This window comes from Phoca vitulina, unplaced genomic scaffold (assembly GCF_004348235.1).
Source record: "Phoca vitulina isolate PV1807 unplaced genomic scaffold, GSC_HSeal_1.0 scaffold8, whole genome shotgun sequence".
Taxonomy (NCBI): domain Eukaryota; kingdom Metazoa; phylum Chordata; class Mammalia; order Carnivora; family Phocidae; genus Phoca; species Phoca vitulina.
The window spans coordinates 59,026,401-59,045,684 of record NW_022589711.1 but is presented as its reverse complement, the minus strand read 5'-3'; the positions used below and the strand labels follow the sequence as shown (position 1 = coordinate 59,045,684).

The window sequence follows — 19,284 nt, the reverse complement described above, 5'->3', positions numbered from 1 at the left end:
CTCTCTGTCAAATAAATAAATAAAAGAAGTCTTAAAAAAAAAAAAAAAAGAAAGGAAATGCTAATTTGGCAACAGTGTACAAAATGGAGTGGGTGGAGCCCATACTTGTTCCTGTGGCCTTAAAGGACCTATATCTACCTCTCCAGCCTCATTCTACCACTATCACTATAGTCACAATGGCCTTCTTGTTCCTCAAATTGGGAGAGTTTATTCCTGCCTTGAGCCTTTACACCTGGCTGTGCCCTTTGCCTGGAATGCTTTTCCCCCCACATTGGACCTTCTAGCCGCTGCTTTTTCCATTCTATGTCTTTGCTCGAATGGAAGAGGCTTTCTCTAACCACCCATGGCTCTCTTCTCCCTTTTACTACCACATCACTCCATTTTATCTTTTTCTGAGCATTTGTCCCTCTGAAGTTATTTATTACAAGCTGGTGTGCCGCCTTTCAGATGAATGAAAGTCCTGACTGAGGGCAGCCTTAACTGTCTTGTTTTCACTTTATCCCCTGCAGTGTGCCTTGCACCTTGGTGGGCACCCATTTATTAAATGAATTAAAAGCTAAGGGGTGAAGAGATTTGTCAGGGACCTATTATACCTAGTTCTGGTTTGAGACTTACTGGCCCAGTCATGCACTCATTTTCATCTCATTCTGCATCATTCCATTTATTAAGCCACAGCTTCGCACCTAGGTATTGTACTGAGGTGTTTTTTTTTTTTTTTAAGATTTTATTTATTTATTTAGAGAGAGCGCGCGCACGCGCGCAGGAACAGAGGGGAGGGGCAGAGGGAGAGGGAGAAGCAGACTCCCGCTGAGCAGTGAGCCTGATGGGACTCCATCCCAGGACCCTGAGACCATGACCTGAGCCGAAGGCAGGCATTTAACCTACTAAGCCACCCAGGTGCCCTGTACTGAGGTTAGAAGAAGGAATCAACTCGATTCCATTCTGTCCTCAAGGAACTCAGTTTGGTAGACTCAGTGACAGCAACTATGCTTTCCAACAGACCCTAAAAGGGCCACATGAAGGTCACTTTCCTCCATCGATACCTGGTCAGAACCGCCCGCCCCCCGGGCCGCCCCACCCACCTCTGGGGACCAAAGTGACCCCAGGCTGCTGAGGAACAGCCGATCCCCCTGGGGTCCAGAGCCAGGGCCTTGATGAGTCCGCGAACGCGGCCATCCTGGTGAGATCTGCCCTTCCCTGTCTGGGGAGCCTAGGCGACCGCCACCAAGCTCCCCGCAGGCCAGGGAGCGGAGCGCAGGCGGCCGAGCTCACCGCGGGGTGTCCGCGGGGTGTCCGCGGGGCCGGGTAGAGGGCCCGGCCATCTGCCGTGAGGCCAGCGAGGCGCGGAGGCGGCCAGGGGCGGAGCTCGCGCCGGGGCGGGGCCGCGCCGGGGTCGGGGGAGGGGAGCCGGCCGAGCCGCAGCGCAGAGCCGGGTAGGGCCGCGGCCACCGGAAGAGTCGCAGTCTCCAGCGGAGCCGGGAGAGTGGGGAGCGGAAGCGGCGGCCGCGGTGGCGGCAGGCGGCGCTGGGACCCGGGAGCGGCCGGAGAACAAGGGAGCTGGCGGCGCGGCCGGCCGCCGAGCTAGGCTGAGCCGCTGGGCCGCGCCGAGGGCCGTCGCCGCCCGAGAGGCCCGGCCCGGCCGCCGGAGCAGGCCGCGCGCGGGCCGCCGGGCCCGAGGCCGGAGCCATGGGCGAGACCAAGATCATCTACCACCTGGACGGGCAGGAGACGCCGTACCTGGTGAAACTGCCCCTGCCCGCCGAGCGCGTCACCTTGGCGGACTTTAAGGGCGTTCTGCAGCGACCCAGCTATAAGTTCTTCTTCAAGTCTATGGACGACGATTTCGGGTGAGGATGGCCCCCGCCTCACCTCCGGGGGACCCCGGCCCCTCCGGCTTCTCGGGGCCCACTCGGCCAGTTTGGACTCCCCTTGCTACACTGGCTTCTGGCCCTACTCTGGATTCCAGGGGGCGACTTGGGCATTTGGGGCCCCCCTGGCTTTTTCAGAGGCTGGAGTTCTAGCCCCTTTAGGGACTCTCCTTTTACCTCTTGTGGGGGACGTAGGCCCCCCTAGTTTTAGGGGGACGTCCAATTCCCCAAGAGCAACCAGAGTTCCAAGTCCCCTTCACCTCCTCAGAGACCAGTGGCCTACATAGACAGACACACACCCCCTCCACCCGATTCCAGAGCCAGAGTCCCCAACCTTCCGCCCGCCAAGGGAGCCACCTTTTTAGCAGAGACTTGGGGTGTTTGGCACTCGGCCTTTGCCCTCTCCATCTTTTCAGCTCCCAACTCAAAGCCGTATTTGGAGTAGTGCATCCAGGGGCTATGCTGTGGGACTTTGAACTGGGGGGAGGGGGAGTTGGGGTGGCGGTTCAGGGGCCAGGCTGCAGGCTAAGGCCAGCAAGCCTAATGTTTATTTAGCTGTCTCCCCTTCCTTGTGGGGTGTTAAGGATGTTGTCAAAGAATTGGAGTGCCTGACCCCTGAGAAGTCCCCACTGGCCTAGGTGCTGATTTCCCTTCAGAATTGCGGCCTTTTTCCTCCAGATGGTGGCCAAGGGGGAGACCTTGGAAAGGGCCTCAGAGCCTGGATGGGAGGGCCAGGAAGAGTCTCTTGGTGTTCTTCATGTTCCTCTGCCTGGCGGGGTCTTCTCCACCCAGCTGCAGGGCTTTGGGCAGGCGGAGTTTGGAAGCAGGGACTTCCCCTTTAAGAGGGGATGGAATGTTGGAGCCGGAAGGTTCTGTAGCAGCTGGCCTGGGAGGGGGAGCCTGGCCCATCCCCTCACACCCCCCCCCATCTCCCAGGGGACTGGGGGAGGGGGAGGCCCCCAGACTTGCCTGCCCCACACTAACTGGGCACTGGGCCTGGAGGCCTGTGGGGAAGGCCTTCCCGGGCCCTGAAGGCCTAAAGGCTGTCTCTCCAGCCCCAGCCTGAGGCCTGCACTGCTCTTTGGAGCTGAGGCCCCAGAGCTGAATGAGGGGAGACAGTCTCCTCCCTGGTGTTGATGAGTCTGGCTTCTCTTCCAGGACCCCTGCCCTCTTGGCCTGGGAAGCAAGCACCTTCTCTGTCTTCTGCCTAACATGTTTTGCTGTCATCTTTCCCCACGGAACTCAGGGTTTGATGAGCCCATGAGAGCCTGTGTGTGAGAGTGCTTTGAATGTGGGACGTGGGTCATGCTATGCAGCTTCTGACCATTCTTGCTTCTTTTGTTGTTCCTACACTGGGGTGGGGTACTCCTGGTGTAGTAATGATTGTCTGGCTTCAGTCCAGAGACAGACACCCCTGATTGGAAGATTCTGAAGAGGGATCGATCTGCAAGGGGTGAGAGTGAGGGGGCAGAGGCCTTGGCCTGGTAAGAGAAAAACAGAGTTGGAAGAGACTAAGATGCCGCCTCAGGGTATGGGATAGGGGAAATCAGCTAGAGTGCAGTGTGCTGGAGCCACCCTGGGACTGGATGCCTTGAGGGACTAGGATAGGCCTGTGTCTCTACCCTCAACTCACCCCTGAACCCAGTGGGCTTAGCCCCCACCTCCTAAACTTATACCTCTCTGGGCTACCTCCCACTCCCCCCAGACTGCTGTCAAACCAGGCCTAACCATAGTCATAGGAGGGTTCCCATTACATCTGCTCACGGTTGACTTAATATTGTTCTTTAAATCCAGTTCACTCTCTCTTTCTTAGCTTGACCCAATCAGTAATACGAAATCACAGGTCTGATTTTCTACTTGTATTTCTTTCTAAAATATGTTAAAAATAAATACTTAATTATTGAATTAAACATTCATTCAGGTGCACCTGAAGCAATCTTGCATACATTAGTGGTACTTGAACCATCCTTTGCAAAATATTATAGTAGACTGTTTTAACAGGATTGAGAACAAAGCTAAAGGAGGAGATTGATTTTGTTTTTATCCCCAGAAGGATTATTGAGCAGGAGAGGGCTAGAGCTGTCTTGTCACAGAGAACTGGTAGTTGAGAAGTATATATATTTCATTTATTTAACAAACTCTTTTTATGGTACTTCAGTGTGCATGCACTGATCTGAATGCTTTTCAAATCTTTACTCATTCAGTCATCTTAACAGCCTTATGAAATAAGTAGTAATATCCCCAGTTTATAGATGAAGAAAGGTTAAGTAACTTACCCAAGGCCACACAGCTAGTAAGTGGCGGAGCTTGATTCTGCATCAGAAATCTGGCTCCAAAGTCTAAGACCTTAATCACACAATGGTAGGTGTTATTATTATCATCACCATTGAACAGCTACATCCTCTCTGAGGGAGATGCTGAGCCTTGGCAAACTGTAGAGGTGATAGGGCTGCCACTTATCCTAGCCCCATGAGACCAGGGTCGGGCAGAGGCCAGCGACCTCTGCTGACAGATGGGAGAGGGTCAGAGGAGAAAGGCTGCTCTCCAAGCTTACCCTCTGAGGTTCTGGTTTGTGAGGACTGAGGACTCCCCAACTCCCATCTGGTCTCCAGAAGTATTTGTCAAGTTAAGGTAGGCCAGACCCTCTTAAATTACTTGGGAAATGAAGGAAGAATAAACATTTTCACCACTGATGGATGCTAGAGTGGCCTTGAGCTGTGGGCGGGAGCAACATGGGAAGTTGGACTACCAACCATGTTGCTCCCCGCTCCATGTCACATACTGCCCTGCCTCTGGGCCTTCTACCCTGAGCACACTGCTCTTCCCTTTTCTTCCCCAGGTCCAAATTGCCCCATCTGCATTTAGCTTTTAAAGTTATGGCACTTTATCCCATTTATCCTTACACCTACCCAGCTCCTAGCCAGGACCTGACACCTAAGTAATACTCAACAGATGTCTGTCCAGTGAACACATCGGCTGTTCTTATGGTTCTGACCACTTCCCACTTGCCGTATACTTGTATGAACTATCCATTGGGCCATAACCTCCAAGGACAAGGCAGGCTCCTGGTCTGGTGCTTCTTGAGGTTTATACAATGGCAAGCACAGGATTTAAAACCCACTGGGCTCTTAGCAAAGGCTTTTTAATTGAATGAACGATGATGGACGATGAGTGATGCGTAGATTTGTTTGGTCCCCGCCCTTAGAAACTTACACTTAGTTGGAAAGAGTATGGAACCTGCAAAAAATTGACACAGCTAATAACTAGCTTTTATTGTAAGCCTACATCATGCCAACATTTACAAATCACACTTACCAGGATAAGACAAAGGTTTGGAAAAGTTAAGAAACTTCCCTAAGATAGGAGGGCTAATAAATAGCAGAATTAGAACCCAGATTTGTTCAGCTCTGCTTACGGCGTGTGTGTGTGTGTGTGTGTGCTGTGCAACCCTGAGCCATTCATCTCCATGGTGGGAGGGGGAGGTCTCTCTGAGGTCCCCAAGGCTGTTGCTGAAGATCAGCTGATCGTTATGAGTCAGCAGAGCCTTGGCGACCTGTCGGTGACCCCTAGAAAGAGAGGAAACATCTGTAGCATTGGAGCTATGTGGTGGGGCCTGCTGGGGGAGGGAGTGGTGGGGACTCAGCAGCAGTTTCCCACCACAGGGAGACCCCCTCCAGAGCAGATCAGTCTCTGCCCTAAGACCCACATACCCCATTTTCCTTTGAGCCCCAGTTCCCATATTGGACTGCAAGCTTAGGGTAACCCTGCGGCCAGCCTGGCTCATGACTCTGAGCTACCTCCATGTCCCTTCTTTTCAGCATGTTCTATCCCTAGGCTTTCTGCCATCGTGGGCTTGACCAGGATGATTAGAGCTGCTTTCCCAGGGTCTTTGTGGGGTTGGAAATGGTGGAGGAACCAGAGCTGGATGGGAGGGAGAAGGGCAGGCTCGGTCTTCGAACTTGGCTGTGAGTCCAAGAATGTGAGCATCACAAGGAGCCAAGCATGTTCCCGGCTCTGGGCAGAAGCTGCTCCAAGAACAAGGAAGGACTAGGCTTCCCAGCCTCCCTCTCTGCTCACAACCCCAGGCATGTGTCTTTCTCTTGCCCCTGATCACATCTTTCCAGCTCTGTACTCCTGGGGTGTTTGAAACAGTCTGGGGCCCTCAAACTTTTTCATTCCTTTCCCTGGCCCCAAACTGTAATCATGGTCTGACTTCTTGCCTTGATGCATCCCCGAGCCAAACTGCATGCCTATACACATCCCACCCCCTTCATGCCCCACATCACTGTCTCCCCCCACAACACCACACACACACATCCACATCACCTGTCACGGTATGAGAAGAAAATGTGAAATACCATGGAAAGACCATAGGTTTTGCAGTCAGGCAAGCTTGGGGCTGAATTCCAACTCTGACATCTTCCAGCTCTGTGACCTGGGACAAGTTACTGAATGTTTCTCCATTTCTTTACTTGTAAAATGAGAATCTTGTCCATACAATGAAGGTGGTGTGAAGATTATACATTCTAACTCTAGGGAGATAAGATTGTATAATAGGTAAGAATAAAGGCTAAAGAATCACGCTGACCAGGATTCAAATTCCAGCTTTTATTAGTGGTGTGACCATAAGTGAATTTCTGAACTTACTAAGCCTTAGTTTCCCCATCTGTATCTGTCTTAGCATTGCTGTGAGTATTAAATGAAATGACACAAGCAAAGTGTTGGCCCATGATACATGCTTAATAAATGAGAGCAGTTGGTACTATTATCATAAAGGTAGTGGAGGATGTTTGGTAAATACCTTTTCTCCTTCTCTTTCCTAATTTCCTTAAACTCCTCATCCAAACCTCCCAGAAGAATGTCAGGATTCCCAAGAAGGGAAAGACAGAAATAAGGATGTACTTTTTCCTAGTTTAGGGTCAGAGGGAAAGAATAAGTCTAGTCCAGAAGAGATATATTGGGACTGGGTAAAGCACTCTCATGATTCTAGGGAGTAGCCACATTCATGAGGGACAGCAATTTGTCAGGTGTAATTTGCAGTCACCTGATAACTGAGAGGACACCCCAGGATGGCATCTGGCCTGGGCAGGGCTGATGTCTTCCTGGTGGTGCTAAAGAGCTGTGCCTAGGTGACTCCCACTTCTGCTCCCATCTGAATAGGCTTAGGCTGGTGGCATGATTCCCAGTTTAGGGTGGAGGAGCCCCTGAGTTAGGATTGTGAGGACCCTTCCATTTCCACCCCAGAAAGCTCACTTGGACACCCCCACCCTTTCCCTGCAGAGTGGTGAAGGAGGAGATCTCCGACGACAATGCCAAGCTGCCCTGCTTCAATGGCCGGGTGGTGTCTTGGGTAAGAAGCCCTCCTCAACCCTTCCTCCTCCTGCGTTCCTGCGGTGGGCTAGACAGAGGAAAAGCATTGCTAAGATTATAGCTGGTGGTTTTATACTTCAATATTGGACTCTCCCCTGAGTTTTCTACCTGAACTCTTTCTCACCCCAGATTCTGTAGCCTTGGTGAAAGATGGGGGGCTGGGGGGAGGTGGAATATGGAGAGAGGGAGGGACAGAAACACTCATCAGAGACACAAATGTCTCCGACGCCCTTTGAGGCACTTTGCCTCAGGTTCCAGCCAACCTCTGCCTTAGACCACTGACCCTTGTTCTCTGCCTCCATGCCACTTCAATAGCTCATGCCTCCCATCCTCCCCATCCACCAGCAGTGAGTCCATTCCTCATCTCAGCTGACCTTGCATAGTCCTGTCTCTTCTACCTCCATGTCCCCTGCTTCATTTTCCCCAAGTCTACATGCCCTGCCAGAAGCCAACCATCTGCTATTTCCCTGGTGCCCCCCGTACCACACTACCCACCCATTCTTTCCCCATCAGTTGGTGTCTGCTGAGGGCTCACACCCAGAGCCAGCTCCCTTCTGTGCTGACAACCCATCAGAACTGCCACCGCCCATGGAGCGCACGGGAGGCATTGGGGACTCCCGGCCCCCATCCTTCCAGTGAGTGGGGCCTGAGGGTGGAGCAGGCCCATGGGGGAGGGATGCATCAGCTCAGCCCAGGGCTGGGGGGAGGGAGCCCCCAGCCTGCCCCCTCTCCCACCAAGTCCTCTCTTCCCTGCAGCCCTCATGCTGGTGGAGGCAGCCAGGAGAACCTGGACAATGACACAGAGACAGACTCCTTGGTGTCTGCCCAGCGCGAGAGGCCACGCAGGAGGGATGGCCCAGAGCACAGTGCGTCTTCCCTGAACAGACACCTTCCCTCCCCACCCCCACCCACGCCTACCCCCACCGCTTCCATTCAGCTACCCGCTTCTCTGCCCTTTCCTGAGCTCTGGGTATGCCTGGCCCCAGTGCAGCCCCTAGCCCAGCCCTGTGTCCTCCCTTCCCTCCTGCATCGGCACTGTGAACCCAGCTGCCTCTGTTCCCTGCAGCAACCCGGCTAAATGGAACTGCAAAGGGGGAACGGCGGCGAGAGCCAGGGGGTTATGATAGCTCATCCACCCTTATGAGCAGCGAGTTAGAGACCACCAGCTTCTTTGATTCGGATGAGGATGACTCCACCAGCAGGTGGGGCTTTGGTTTCATTGGTACTATGGGGCAGGTGACCCCCGAGCAGCCCTGACCCCATCTCCCCCCAGGATGGTGGGACCCTGGGAGGGCTGTGGGCTTTGCATGGGGGACTTGGGCCCTGTGGTGCCTCTTGTGGGGCAGGGCTGGGCCAGCCTGGTGGGGAACGACTGTGGGCCCCCCAGGTTCAGCAGCTCCACAGAGCAGAGCAGCGCCTCACGCCTGATGAGAAGACATAAGCGGCGGCGGAGGAAGCAGAAGGTTTCGCGGATTGAGCGGGTACGGGGCCTGAGATGCCAGGGTTGGGTGGGGGCAGACTGTGCCCTGTCCAGGCAGATCCAGGGTGTGTGCTTCCTTAGACCTCCTCCTATGGGGCCAGCATTTGAGCCTTAGAGGGAAGGGGTTGCCGAGGGCTCGCCTGGAGGAGGACCTAGGTGGGAGCAGTGAGTTCTTGCCAGCCCTACATGCTGCTCAGGGCCTCTGTCTATTCCAGTCCTCGTCCTTCAGCAGCATCACGGACTCCACCATGTCACTCAACATCATCACAGTCACTCTCAACATGGGTGAGTCTGGTGAAACAACACTCTTGAGGGCCTACTATATGCCAGACACTGGGCAGACTTGAAGAGTTCAAAGAGGCACAAGATATGTTCCCTGACCCCGAGGAGGTTTCTCTCATAAACATAAACCAGTACATAAATTGATCATTTCAGTAGCTCGTGATCAGGGCTATGACAGAGACAAGCACAGAGAGCTGTGGAAGCAGAGGGATGGCATCGGGGAAGGCTTCCTGGAGGAAGTAATTTCTGATTCCTATCCCGTTTCCCTTTTTCAGCCGATGCTTGTTGCTCTCTGATTTCTGCCCTAGGTACTGTCTCTAGGAGATAGCTGGATGTAGTAAAAAGAGCCCCAACCTTAGAATTTAAGTCTGTGTTTGAATCCTGGCTTTGCCACTTAATGGCTTAGAAAAGTCACTGAAGCTTTTCGAACCTCAGTGGCCTGCTTTGTGAAATGGGACGAAGAGTCCCTGTGGCAGAGCTAGCAAGGCCTGAATGGAAGCATGCTTGACCATGCTGAACACAGGGCCTGATTCAGGTTCGATGAATGTTAGTTCCTCCCATCCCTTTCCACCCTTTTCTAATACGGAGCTCAGAATTTGGGTGGGAACCTTGTTCCTCTCTTAAGGTTGTATTACTCTCTGTAGAAAAGTACAACTTTCTGGGCATCTCCATTGTGGGCCAAAGCAATGAGCGTGGTGATGGAGGCATCTACATCGGCTCTATCATGAAGGGGGGTGCTGTGGCTGCAGATGGACGCATCGAGCCAGGAGATATGCTGTTACAGGTACCACTGCCCACCGGAGATGGTGGTGTGGATGGGGAGTAGGGAGATAATCCCTGCTCATTTAGAGGCCACTTCTTGGTAGGGGGAAGACCTGATCACCAACCTCAGCTTCCCTATCTACCTTCCCAACCCAGCTACTTATCCCACTTCTGGCCCTCTCTCCCAGGTAAACGAGATCAACTTTGAGAACATGAGTAATGACGATGCAGTCCGGGTACTGCGGGAGATTGTGCACAAACCGGGGTATGGATGGGATGGGACATTGGGAAGGAGGGGGCAGGCATTTCTGGCTGTTAGGCAAGGGGGTTGGTCTGGACTCCGTGCATCCTGCCCTCACTAGGGACACCCTTGCTTTCAGGCCCATCACCCTGACTGTAGCCAAGTGCTGGGACCCAAGTCCACGTGGTTGCTTCACACTGCCCAGGAGTAAGTGGCTGGGGGACTCAGCCCTAAAGCTGGTGCTTGGCACACGTGAACCCTGTCTCTCCTTCCTTCTGTGTTGCCCTGAACCCTCATACCTACCCTGTGGGGCCTGCCAGTGGGCAGCGTGGGCAGCCCCTGACTCTCATCCTCCCTGCAGGCGAGCCCATCCGGCCCATTGACCCTGCAGCCTGGGTCTCCCACACTGCAGCCATGACCGGCACCTTCCCTGCCTATGGCATGAGCCCCTCCCTGAGCACCATCACCTCCACCAGCTCCTCCATCACCAGCTCCATCCCTGACACAGAGCGTGAGTGTCCAAGCCTGCACCCGAGGCCCAGCAGACGAGGCCAGGTGGGAGGGACTGATGAAGGCCCACATGGAGACTCTTGCTTAAAAGTCAGAGGGGGCTGGAGAGGGGGCTGAGTTTATTCCAGCTACCTCACACTGCAGCTACCCAGAGTGGACACCCAACCCTCACAAAACAATGTTTGTCTCTGAACCTGTATTGAGCACCCCGCGAGCCTCAGTTTCCTCTAGTAAAATGGGACTAATGATACGCCCTCTACCAGGTTCCAGGGCGAGGGAGGGGGTTTTAACAAGAGGGTATAAGTGAAGCCTCGATCCCAATATGTGGCATAAAGTAAGCACTCAGCAAATGACTGCCATTTTTATTATAACACACATATTATACACTTTGCTAAGTACCTTCATTTATATTATTTAATTCTCTCTTCAAATACCCTTGCAAAATATGGGGCGCCTGGGTGGCTCAGTTGGTTAAGCGTTGGACTCTTGATCTCTGCTCAGGTCTTGATCTCAGGGTTGTGAGTTCAAGCCCTGTGTTGGGCTCCACATTGGGCATGGAGCCTACTTTAAAAAACAAACAAATCCTTGCAACATAAATATTAAAGTCCCTATTTTTACAGAGGAGGAAACTAAGTGTCCTATAAGTCAATAATGTGCCCACCATTGGTCCTTAGTTATTAGGTGATAGAGCTGCAGTGCAAACTCCTCTCCACCTAACTCTGTAGCCCCTTTCTGCCTCACCATTCTGCCTCCCACCCCCAGGCCTAGACGACTTCCACCTGTCCATCCACAGTGACATGGCCGCCATTGTCAAAGCCATGGCCTCCCCTGAATCTGGGCTGGAGGTCCGAGACCGCATGTGGCTCAAGATTACCATCCCCAACGCTTTCATCGGTGAGAGGGCCCCATGGTGGGATGAAGGGCGGGGTGGGGAGAGGTAGGGCAGGGCAGACTGGGGGCTGAAGATCTCCCTTAGGCCACTCCTTGGAGCGGGCACCAGCCCCAGCCTTGTGGCTTCTGTGAGGTCAGATGAGCCCAAGTCAGGTGGGCCTCCCAATCAAGTGGTGGCCTTGCCCCCAGGCTCGGATGTGGTGGACTGGCTATACCACAACGTGGAAGGCTTCACTGACCGGAGAGAGGCCCGCAAGTATGCCAGCAACCTGCTGAAAGCCGGCTTCATCCGCCACACTGTCAACAAGATCACCTTCTCTGAGCAGTGCTACTACATCTTCGGTGACCTCTGTGGCAGTATGTGCCTCCCCCACCTCCTTGCTCTGTCTCCTGGCTGGGAGTGGGGAGGGGCCCAGGGATGTGGCAGCAGACCCCAGGGAGCCCACATGAGGCGTGAGCAAGGCAGCCAAGGTGGGGGCCCAGCTTGAGGCCTGACACGGGCCTCCCTCTCTAGTAGAAGCAGATCCCAGTCGGGCCTTTTCACCTGCTCTGCGTCCCTGTCTTGGGGCTGGCATTTTCCAAGTGCCTCCTCTGTTTCTGGCACCGTGCTGGTTGTTTCTTTCTTTTTTTTTTTTTTTAAGATTTTGTTTATTTGACAGAGAGAGACACAGCGAGAGAAGGAACACAAGCAGGGGGAGTGGGACAGGGAGAAGCAGGCTTCCTGCGGAGCAGGGAGCCCAATGCGGGGCTCGATCCCAGGACCCTGGGATCATGACCTGAGCTGAAGGCAGATGCCCAGCGACTGAACCACCCAGGCGCCCTGTGCTGGTTGTTTCTAAGCATCATCTCACTCTCACTCAGTCCTCACAACCCCGCCTCCTCACCTTTGGGGAGATGGATCACTATCCCTATTTCAGCTGAGGAAACAGACTTAGAGAAGCTAAATAGTCCACTCATTCTCACAGTCAGACACAGAGGAGTTAGGCCTTGGGTCCAGGTCTTTCTGGCTCCAGAGTCCTTTTTCTTACTACCATTTGGAGCTGCCTAGGTGTGTGGTGTTGCAGAAACATTATCTTAGCAAGGTCAAAGATCCTACCGTTGGCCCCTGATCGCCCTCCCAGCACCAAGCAGGTTCCACCAAGGCAGGACCTGGGGCTGGCTTGAGGCCCCAAGTCCCCAGCCTCCTCAGACCCTTGAGGGTGGGCTGGGCCTTGGGATGAAACTGAAAAAAACTGTCAGGGCTGAAACTGAAAAAAACTGTCAGGGCCAGCTTGTAGAGGAGTCTGCAAGCTGCCCCAAGCTTGACTTGATCCAGAGAGAGTACAAAGTCAATGAGGCTTTTTAAGGAGGAAAGGTCTGCAGGGAACCCTCCCTTCTCCTCCTGAGCATGTAGACAGCCCTTGGGAAGAAAGGGGAGTCCTCAAAACAGGACAGCATTGCTCAGCCTGGGAGCAGAAGCCCACTCCCAGCAGCCGCCTCTGCCTCAGGGAGCCTTTTGTCATCCCAGTGGCACTTGCTGGCTGAAGTCCAAAAACTGACTTAAAATGCTTCAGGTTAGGTTCTAGGACTAGAAAGGCTGTTGTTGCAGAGCACAAGGTCGTGATGGAGGGTGCATAGGGCTTTGGAGTTGGACAGTTCTAAGTTCAAATCCTAGCTATGCCCTCACTGTGTGAACATGAGTTAAGTGACAGCCTCTCGTTGCCTCAACTTCTTGATCTGTAAGTTAGAGGTAATAGTAGAACCTATCTCAGAGCCTTTTAGAGGTTAAGACAGTGTGTATAATGCTTTTAGCACCATGTTTGGCCCACAGTACGTGCTTTAAAAAATTCTCCATTATTCATAAATTTAATTGATTCTAAGGTGAACATTTCTTTCACATTTTGATATCTCTGAAATTGGGGTGCATCTTATAATTAATGGCTTCTTAGACTCAATCCTGTGTGGTTATTATCATCATTAGAAGAAGTCAGTCCTGGCCCTGAACCTCCAGGGACCCCTAAAGCTTCTCAAGACAGCTGTGGTTTTTGCTCAAGACCTATTGTTCTATCTGTGGGGCCTCCTGGGTCTTCTACCCATTGGCCAAGACCCCCCAGAGGCCCAGCTCAGGGATATGCTGACAGACAGGTCTTTTTCTTCTCACTGGCCAAGATCTCAGCCTCAGCAGGCTCAAAGGAAAGAATTGGGAACCCCAATTCTTTGGGGGATCCCCAGGAGCCCACAGTCACTCCCCTCAGGACAACAGCTCGGAGGCTGAAATAGTCACCAGCTCTTGGGGCATGAGCCAAGGCAGCCCCCTGTTCCTCACCACCACCACCCCCATGCTAGCTGCAGGCCTTGACAGGTTGATGGCTTAGCTGGTAGACTCCACAGACAGCCTCCGCCCTCTCAGATCCCCCTTTCCTGACCTCTTCTTCCCTGGAAGGTTGGGCTGGCTTACTTAAGGAATTGGAACAAAGGGCTCCATCTGTATCTAACATGGCCCGTAGGGCAATTCCAGCTCTGTCAGAGCTCTGGGACCTGGTATGATGAGGTGTGAGCAAGGGGTGTCCCAGGCAGGTAACACTTCTGGTGGCCCCGTTCAAGTAGTTCCAACAGTGGTGGGGGCAGGCTTGCCCTTAAGGAGTGAACAATTTACTGTGGGAGCCAGAGTCATGAAACAAGTAATGTTAATACTGTGAAGAATGAGGCCTGGCTGGGAATGGGGTGGAGGGCACAGAGGAGGCATCTAAGTTGTTCTCTTTCTGAGCCCTTTCCACCTTCCCCAGCAGCACCAGGAAATCCATCTGGACCAAGAGCCTTCTGTATGGGGAGGCTCTGAAAGGCCTATGTTCGTTCTGGCCTATAATGGGTATTTTTTTTAGTCCTAGATGAAGGGAGAGGGCAAAATTTCACCTAAATTTCCCCAAACTGCTCCCTACTCTTTATTAATGACTCACCTGGAAAGATAAGAAGAAAGTAAGCAACTCCTAGCTTCTGCTCTGGCTACAATTTGGATTGACCTCAGGTGGGTCATTTAACCTCTCTGGACTTCACTTTCCTCATCTGGAAAAAATGTGACTAATGCCCTCTTCATAGGATGGTGGTAACATTTGCATGAGGTGAAGAGCTTTGTAGCGTGCCTAATGACTTGCAGGTTTGCAATACCTGTCTGCTATTTCAGCTTCCCACACTCCCCCCAAGTGAACAGAGGAGAACATTGCCCATTTAAGATTTGTGCTCCTTCTGCCAGTTTACTGAGGAAGGAGGAGAAACTGTCAAACCCTTGGAAGGGGGCCTCCCTGGGCCTGGGAGTTGGGTGTCAGGATTGGGCATTGAGCATCTGAAGTGGGGGCTTAGGGCCTTCCTGAGGAGGGTTTTCCTTGTGTGGTTTGTGTCTGCAGGGTCTCCCTCTCCATCATCTCAGGTAGGTGGCAGAGGGGGTCAGAAGAAGTGAGAGATCTCTGACCTGTGCCTCTGCCCATTTGGGGGATAAACTACCACTGCTGTTAGGTGTCCTCACAGATGTACCCACCTCACCTAGACCGGGGACCTCTCTCTCCTGACCTAGGGGTGTGGGGGCATGGGATAGACCCAGCTCATCTGGCTCTCCCCTCCACAGACATGGCCAACTTGTCCCTCCATGATCACGACGGTTCCAGTGGCGCCTCTGACCAGGACACGCTGGCCCCTTTGCCGCACCCAGGGGCTGCCCCTTGGCCCATGGCTTTCCCTTACCAGTACCCGCCGCCCCCACATCCCTACAACCCGCACCCAGGCTTCCCAGAGCTGGGGTACAGCTATGGTGGGGGCAGCGCCAGCAGTCAGCACAGTGAAGGTAAGGTGGAGGGGGGCGGTGGTGGGGGCACAGGCGAACCCCAAGCTGCTTCTGCAAGCCCTGAGCGTCACCCGCCCTGGGCCTGCCTGTCCCCTACAGGCAGCCGGAGCAGTGGCTCCAACCGTAGCGGCAGTGACCGGCGGAAGGAGAAGGACCCGAAGGCGGGGGACTCCAAGTCGGGCGGCAGCGGCAGCGAGTCGGACCACACAACCCGCAGCAGCCTGCGGGGGCCGCGGGAAAGGGCGCCCAGCGAGCGCTCGGGGCCTGCCGCCAGCGAGCATAGCCATCGCAGCCACCACTCCATGGCCGGCAGCCTGCGCAGCCACCACACGCACCCGAGCTACGGCCCCCCTGGCGTGCCCCCTCTCTACGGTCCCCCCATGCTGATGATGCCCCCGCCGCCCGCGGCCATGGGGCCCCCGGGAGCCCCCCCGGGCCGCGACCTGGCCTCTGTGCCCCCCGAACTGACAGCCAGCAGACAGTCCTTCCGCATGGCCATGGGAAACCCCAGTGAGTTCTTTGTGGATGTGATGTGAACAGGGCCCCTCCCCCACTACTTGCATCCCACTCCCGCACCCGGGCGGCTGCGTCCCTCTCTCCATCCGTCCGTCTTTTTTACTTTGTCTGGTACCTGAAAGGGAAATAAATTGAACTAAATTCAGGCGCGCTAACTGCTCGCTGGGCGCAGCGAGGGCGGGGTGCACCCACCGATCGCCACTGCGGCCCCTAACCTGCCACCGGCCCCAGCTTGCCCCTCTGTCCACTAACCGCTGAGGGCCTTCCCAGGATCCTTCATGTTACTGGGACCCGACTTGCTGGTGCTGCTCCTTATTCCCCACACACACTTCAGGAGTTGAACCCAGCGGTGCCTTTGAGGGCCTGCTCACCCCTTTATCCCCACCTTCCCCGCCCCCCACGGCACCCCCGCAGCAACCTTGCACCGTTCATTCCAGCTACATCAGCCCTCCATTAACTGCATCCCCTTGAGCATGTGTGCCAATCTCTTAACTTTTCCCCCACAGTACTGACACCAAAAAATACTTGCTTCAGCTGCCCCTCTTCCTAACTGCCCCTGCCCCGCGGTGGTGGGGGGGCTGCCTCAGTCCTGCACCCTAGAGCTGTAGTCACTTCCAATAACCATCCAAGCTATCTCAGCCTGTGCCTGCCTTTACTAGAAGCCCGAAGGGCCCCCTCAGTTGCCTGAGCTGCTAGTGGCTTCCAGGAAGCATATCTGCTCTACCCCTATATCTATATTCCCATGCCTGCCCTGTGTGCTGGTTCCTTCAGACCTCTAACCCTACTAACCACCAGGCTCATCTCACCTCGGCCTGAAACATTTCTTTTCTTTCTTTTTTCTTCCCTCAATTTTTCCTGGGCCTGGAGCAGCCAAGAATTACGGGCTGTTTGACTTTCTGTGAGCCCCCAGCAAGGGGAGGCCCAGCCTCCGAGGAGACCAGGAACTCTGCTTCAGCAGCCCCTCAGGGCTTCCCAAGGATGTTCAGCTCCCACACCCCCACTTCAACATGTTGAGTCACTAGGCTTTTGTGGAGGGCTCCAGCCTCTCAGCCATGTATGAGACTCTGTTCCCCTTTCCAGAGAGTGCCCCATCCCTATGTCTCCTCTCTCTCTCTGTTTCTCTCTCTCTCTCTCTCACACACATACACATACACACACGCACACATATACACACATGTACCTATGCAAGTTCACTTAAGCCTCAGGGCTGGTCCCTACCCAGAGGGCTGGATCTTCTCTCCCAGGTTGTAGGGCTGGTTCCCTGACTTCCCTCTCCCCTTCCTTATAGCCTCAAGCCTCCCACACATGTCCCTGTCGTCTTCCTACTGGATAAAGCTCATAAGCTGGGTCTCAGTTTAGGCTCAGCAGAGGACTCCCCAAGCAACTGGCAGGTTGTTCTCACCCTGCCTCTTACCCCACATGCCCTTCCCTGATTTCATAATTACCATGATGCCCCAGAGAAAGGTTGGGCAGGGGGACTTCTGGGACTCCTACTAAAGTGCCAGGTTTTATTTTTTTACCTTATTCTCCAGTTTAAGCAAATCATGACGTTCTCTTTAAACCTCTTCTATAAATTCTCCTGGCTTACCTAGGTGTCCATATTTTTAGGACTGGGGTGTCAAGATTAAGGATTAAGTCTTAAGCTCCAGGCTTTGGGGCAAACCAGGGTAGGGACATTTTGGCGTTCATTCATTTAACCAAGACTTCCTGGGGTTTTTGGTGACCAAGGGCTGTGTTGGAAGCATGACTCAGTCTTGCCTGCCTTCTAGGAGCTCTAGGTTTGCTCCCAACCCAGGCCATGGCTTTCTCTAGCCACCACTACAGAGCTGCCTCCTACACTTTTCCTTTCCTGACTCTGCCATGTTCAACTCTCTTGAGAATTCCTCCACTATTGCTCTTGCCTTCAGTGTTGGTGCTCCCAGTGTTCCATCTTTGGTTCACTTCTCTTTCCTCTATGTTTACTCCTCAAATGATGTCATCTATCCTGATGTCCTCAATTGACACTGATATGCTGGTGATTCTAAAACACATATCTCCAGCCACAATTTCCCTCCAAATTTTAGATCTGTATTACCACCCACTGGACATCACCATGGACATACCCATATGGACTCAACTCATTTCCCGCATCAAGTGTGTTCCTCCTGAATTCCAATTGTGGTTATTTTTATCACACTCTACATAGGCACACCAGCTAGTAACATTTATGGGCTTAAATTCCTCCCCATATCTTACTAGTCATTATATCATATCCATTCCACTCCAACGATCTTTCTTGAATATGGTCCTTTCTCTCCTCCCTGCCTCTACTCTAACTCACAGGAGCCTGGGATTTGGAGTCAGGTTGTTCTGGGTTTGAATCCCAGCTCTACTACTTTTTGGTTTCGTGATAAGAGAGTTATTTAATCTCTCTGAGCCTCAGTTCCCTTATATGTAAAATGACGATAATAATACCTACCTCACAGGGTTGTTGTGAGGATTTAAATTAGATAATGTACGAAAAGTGCCTAGCACAGTGCCTGGCACACAGTAGAATAGGTGCTCAATAAATGGTAGCTATTATTATTATTATTATTATTATTATTATTTACTCTAAATGGTAGGATATTACTGAAGATAAAGCTTTTGCAAAGGTAGCAGTGAAGCCTTGAGTGCTGGTTCAGGAATTAGAAATGCCTATATTCGGTCACTTAATGGATTCACACTGTGACCACCGTTTGAGGGAGACCAGATCTTCATCCTGCCATGTCCTGGCTTGTAGCAGGAGGATGCTGGGACAGTAGGGTTTGCAACCAGGTTTGCCCCTTTTTGTCCTTCCTCCCATGATGGGCTCAGCAGCAGTGAAGGCAGCAGGGCATCTCTCCCTACAGAAAGAGAAGAGCTAACAGATTTTCTTTAGGTCCTGCAAGAGGAAGTAGGCCTTTCATGTCTGAGGGTTTGCTGTCTCTTCTCAGCTTGGATGTGAAGATTAACTCTGTTCATCAGAGAGGGGATTTCAAATTCCATGTCCAGTTAAATTAAACTTGCCAACGGTTTTTTAAGCAACATATATGCTGTCACTAGAAGGGACACAGGTCCTGGGCTTGAGAGGTCACATACGTATGTATAGCTGGGATAGAACAGACATTGTTGAAAAGCTTTGGCTAGTTTCTTACAAGTATTTGCCTCCTTGCTCCCTGCCCTTTTACTTGGGTCTTGAACCCTGGGAAAAGGCTCATGTCTGAAACAAATATTTGATAAAAACTCTTGGGAGAATCAGAGGTGGTGTTAGAAAGCAGGAATTTCAGTACAAACACTTCTGCCAAGTCGTGTGTGTGTAAAGTGAGCACAGCCAGTCCTCGGACTCCGGAGACAGAAAAGGCCTACAGCAATCTCAGGCTTGACAGATGGGCTTCAACAAATGGCATTAATTCTCTGAGGCTCTCCTAAACACTGAAATAGGAACAGGATGGATTGCAGACTACAATTCCCAGAATGCTCAGTGGGGAAAGTGAAGTGAGTGGAGTGGCGTATGATGGGATGTGTATTTCGTGAAAGGGTGGATAAGGCC

The 19,284-nt window shown here is 52.9% G+C and overlaps 1 protein-coding gene across 2 annotated transcripts; it reads left to right on the top strand.

Annotated features, from left to right (window-relative positions):
• Window positions 1-1,621: 1,621 nt before the first annotated feature.
• On the top strand, window positions 1,622-18,295 carry DVL3 (dishevelled segment polarity protein 3). 2 transcript variants are annotated; one of them, XM_032407055.1, is made up of 16 exons: window positions 1,622-1,847; window positions 7,149-7,218; window positions 7,752-7,873; window positions 7,995-8,104; window positions 8,305-8,440; window positions 8,626-8,719; window positions 8,934-9,003; window positions 9,645-9,784; window positions 9,951-10,027; window positions 10,143-10,210; window positions 10,365-10,514; window positions 11,276-11,407; window positions 11,594-11,761; window positions 15,003-15,218; window positions 15,318-15,728; window positions 16,605-18,295. In XM_032407055.1, the coding sequence occupies exons 1-16, from the start codon at window positions 1,687-1,689 to the stop codon at window positions 16,634-16,636; spliced, it is 2,157 nt and encodes a 718-aa protein (XP_032262946.1). In that variant the 5' UTR covers window positions 1,622-1,686; the 3' UTR covers window positions 16,637-18,295. The 2 variants fall into 2 exon arrangements, with proteins under 2 accessions (XP_032262946.1, XP_032262947.1); XM_032407056.1 differs by having other exon boundaries at window positions 15,318-18,295.
• Window positions 18,296-19,284: the final 989 nt, after the last annotated feature.

What these genes read in the sequence shown, in the direction of transcription:
- DVL3 (XM_032407055.1), top strand. Translation starts at nt 1,687, where the DNA reads ATGGGCGAGACCAAGATCATCTACCACCTGGACGGGCAGGAGACGCCG. An exon ending in TCCCGGCCCCCATCCTTCCA is followed by an intron (nt 7,874 to 7,994) that starts GTGAGTGGGGCC and finishes TCTTCCCTGCAG; the next exon opens with CCCTCATGCTGGTGGAGGCA. An exon ending in CTTCGGTGACCTCTGTGGCA is followed by an intron (nt 11,762 to 15,002) that starts GTATGTGCCTCC and finishes TCCCCTCCACAG; the next exon opens with ACATGGCCAACTTGTCCCTC.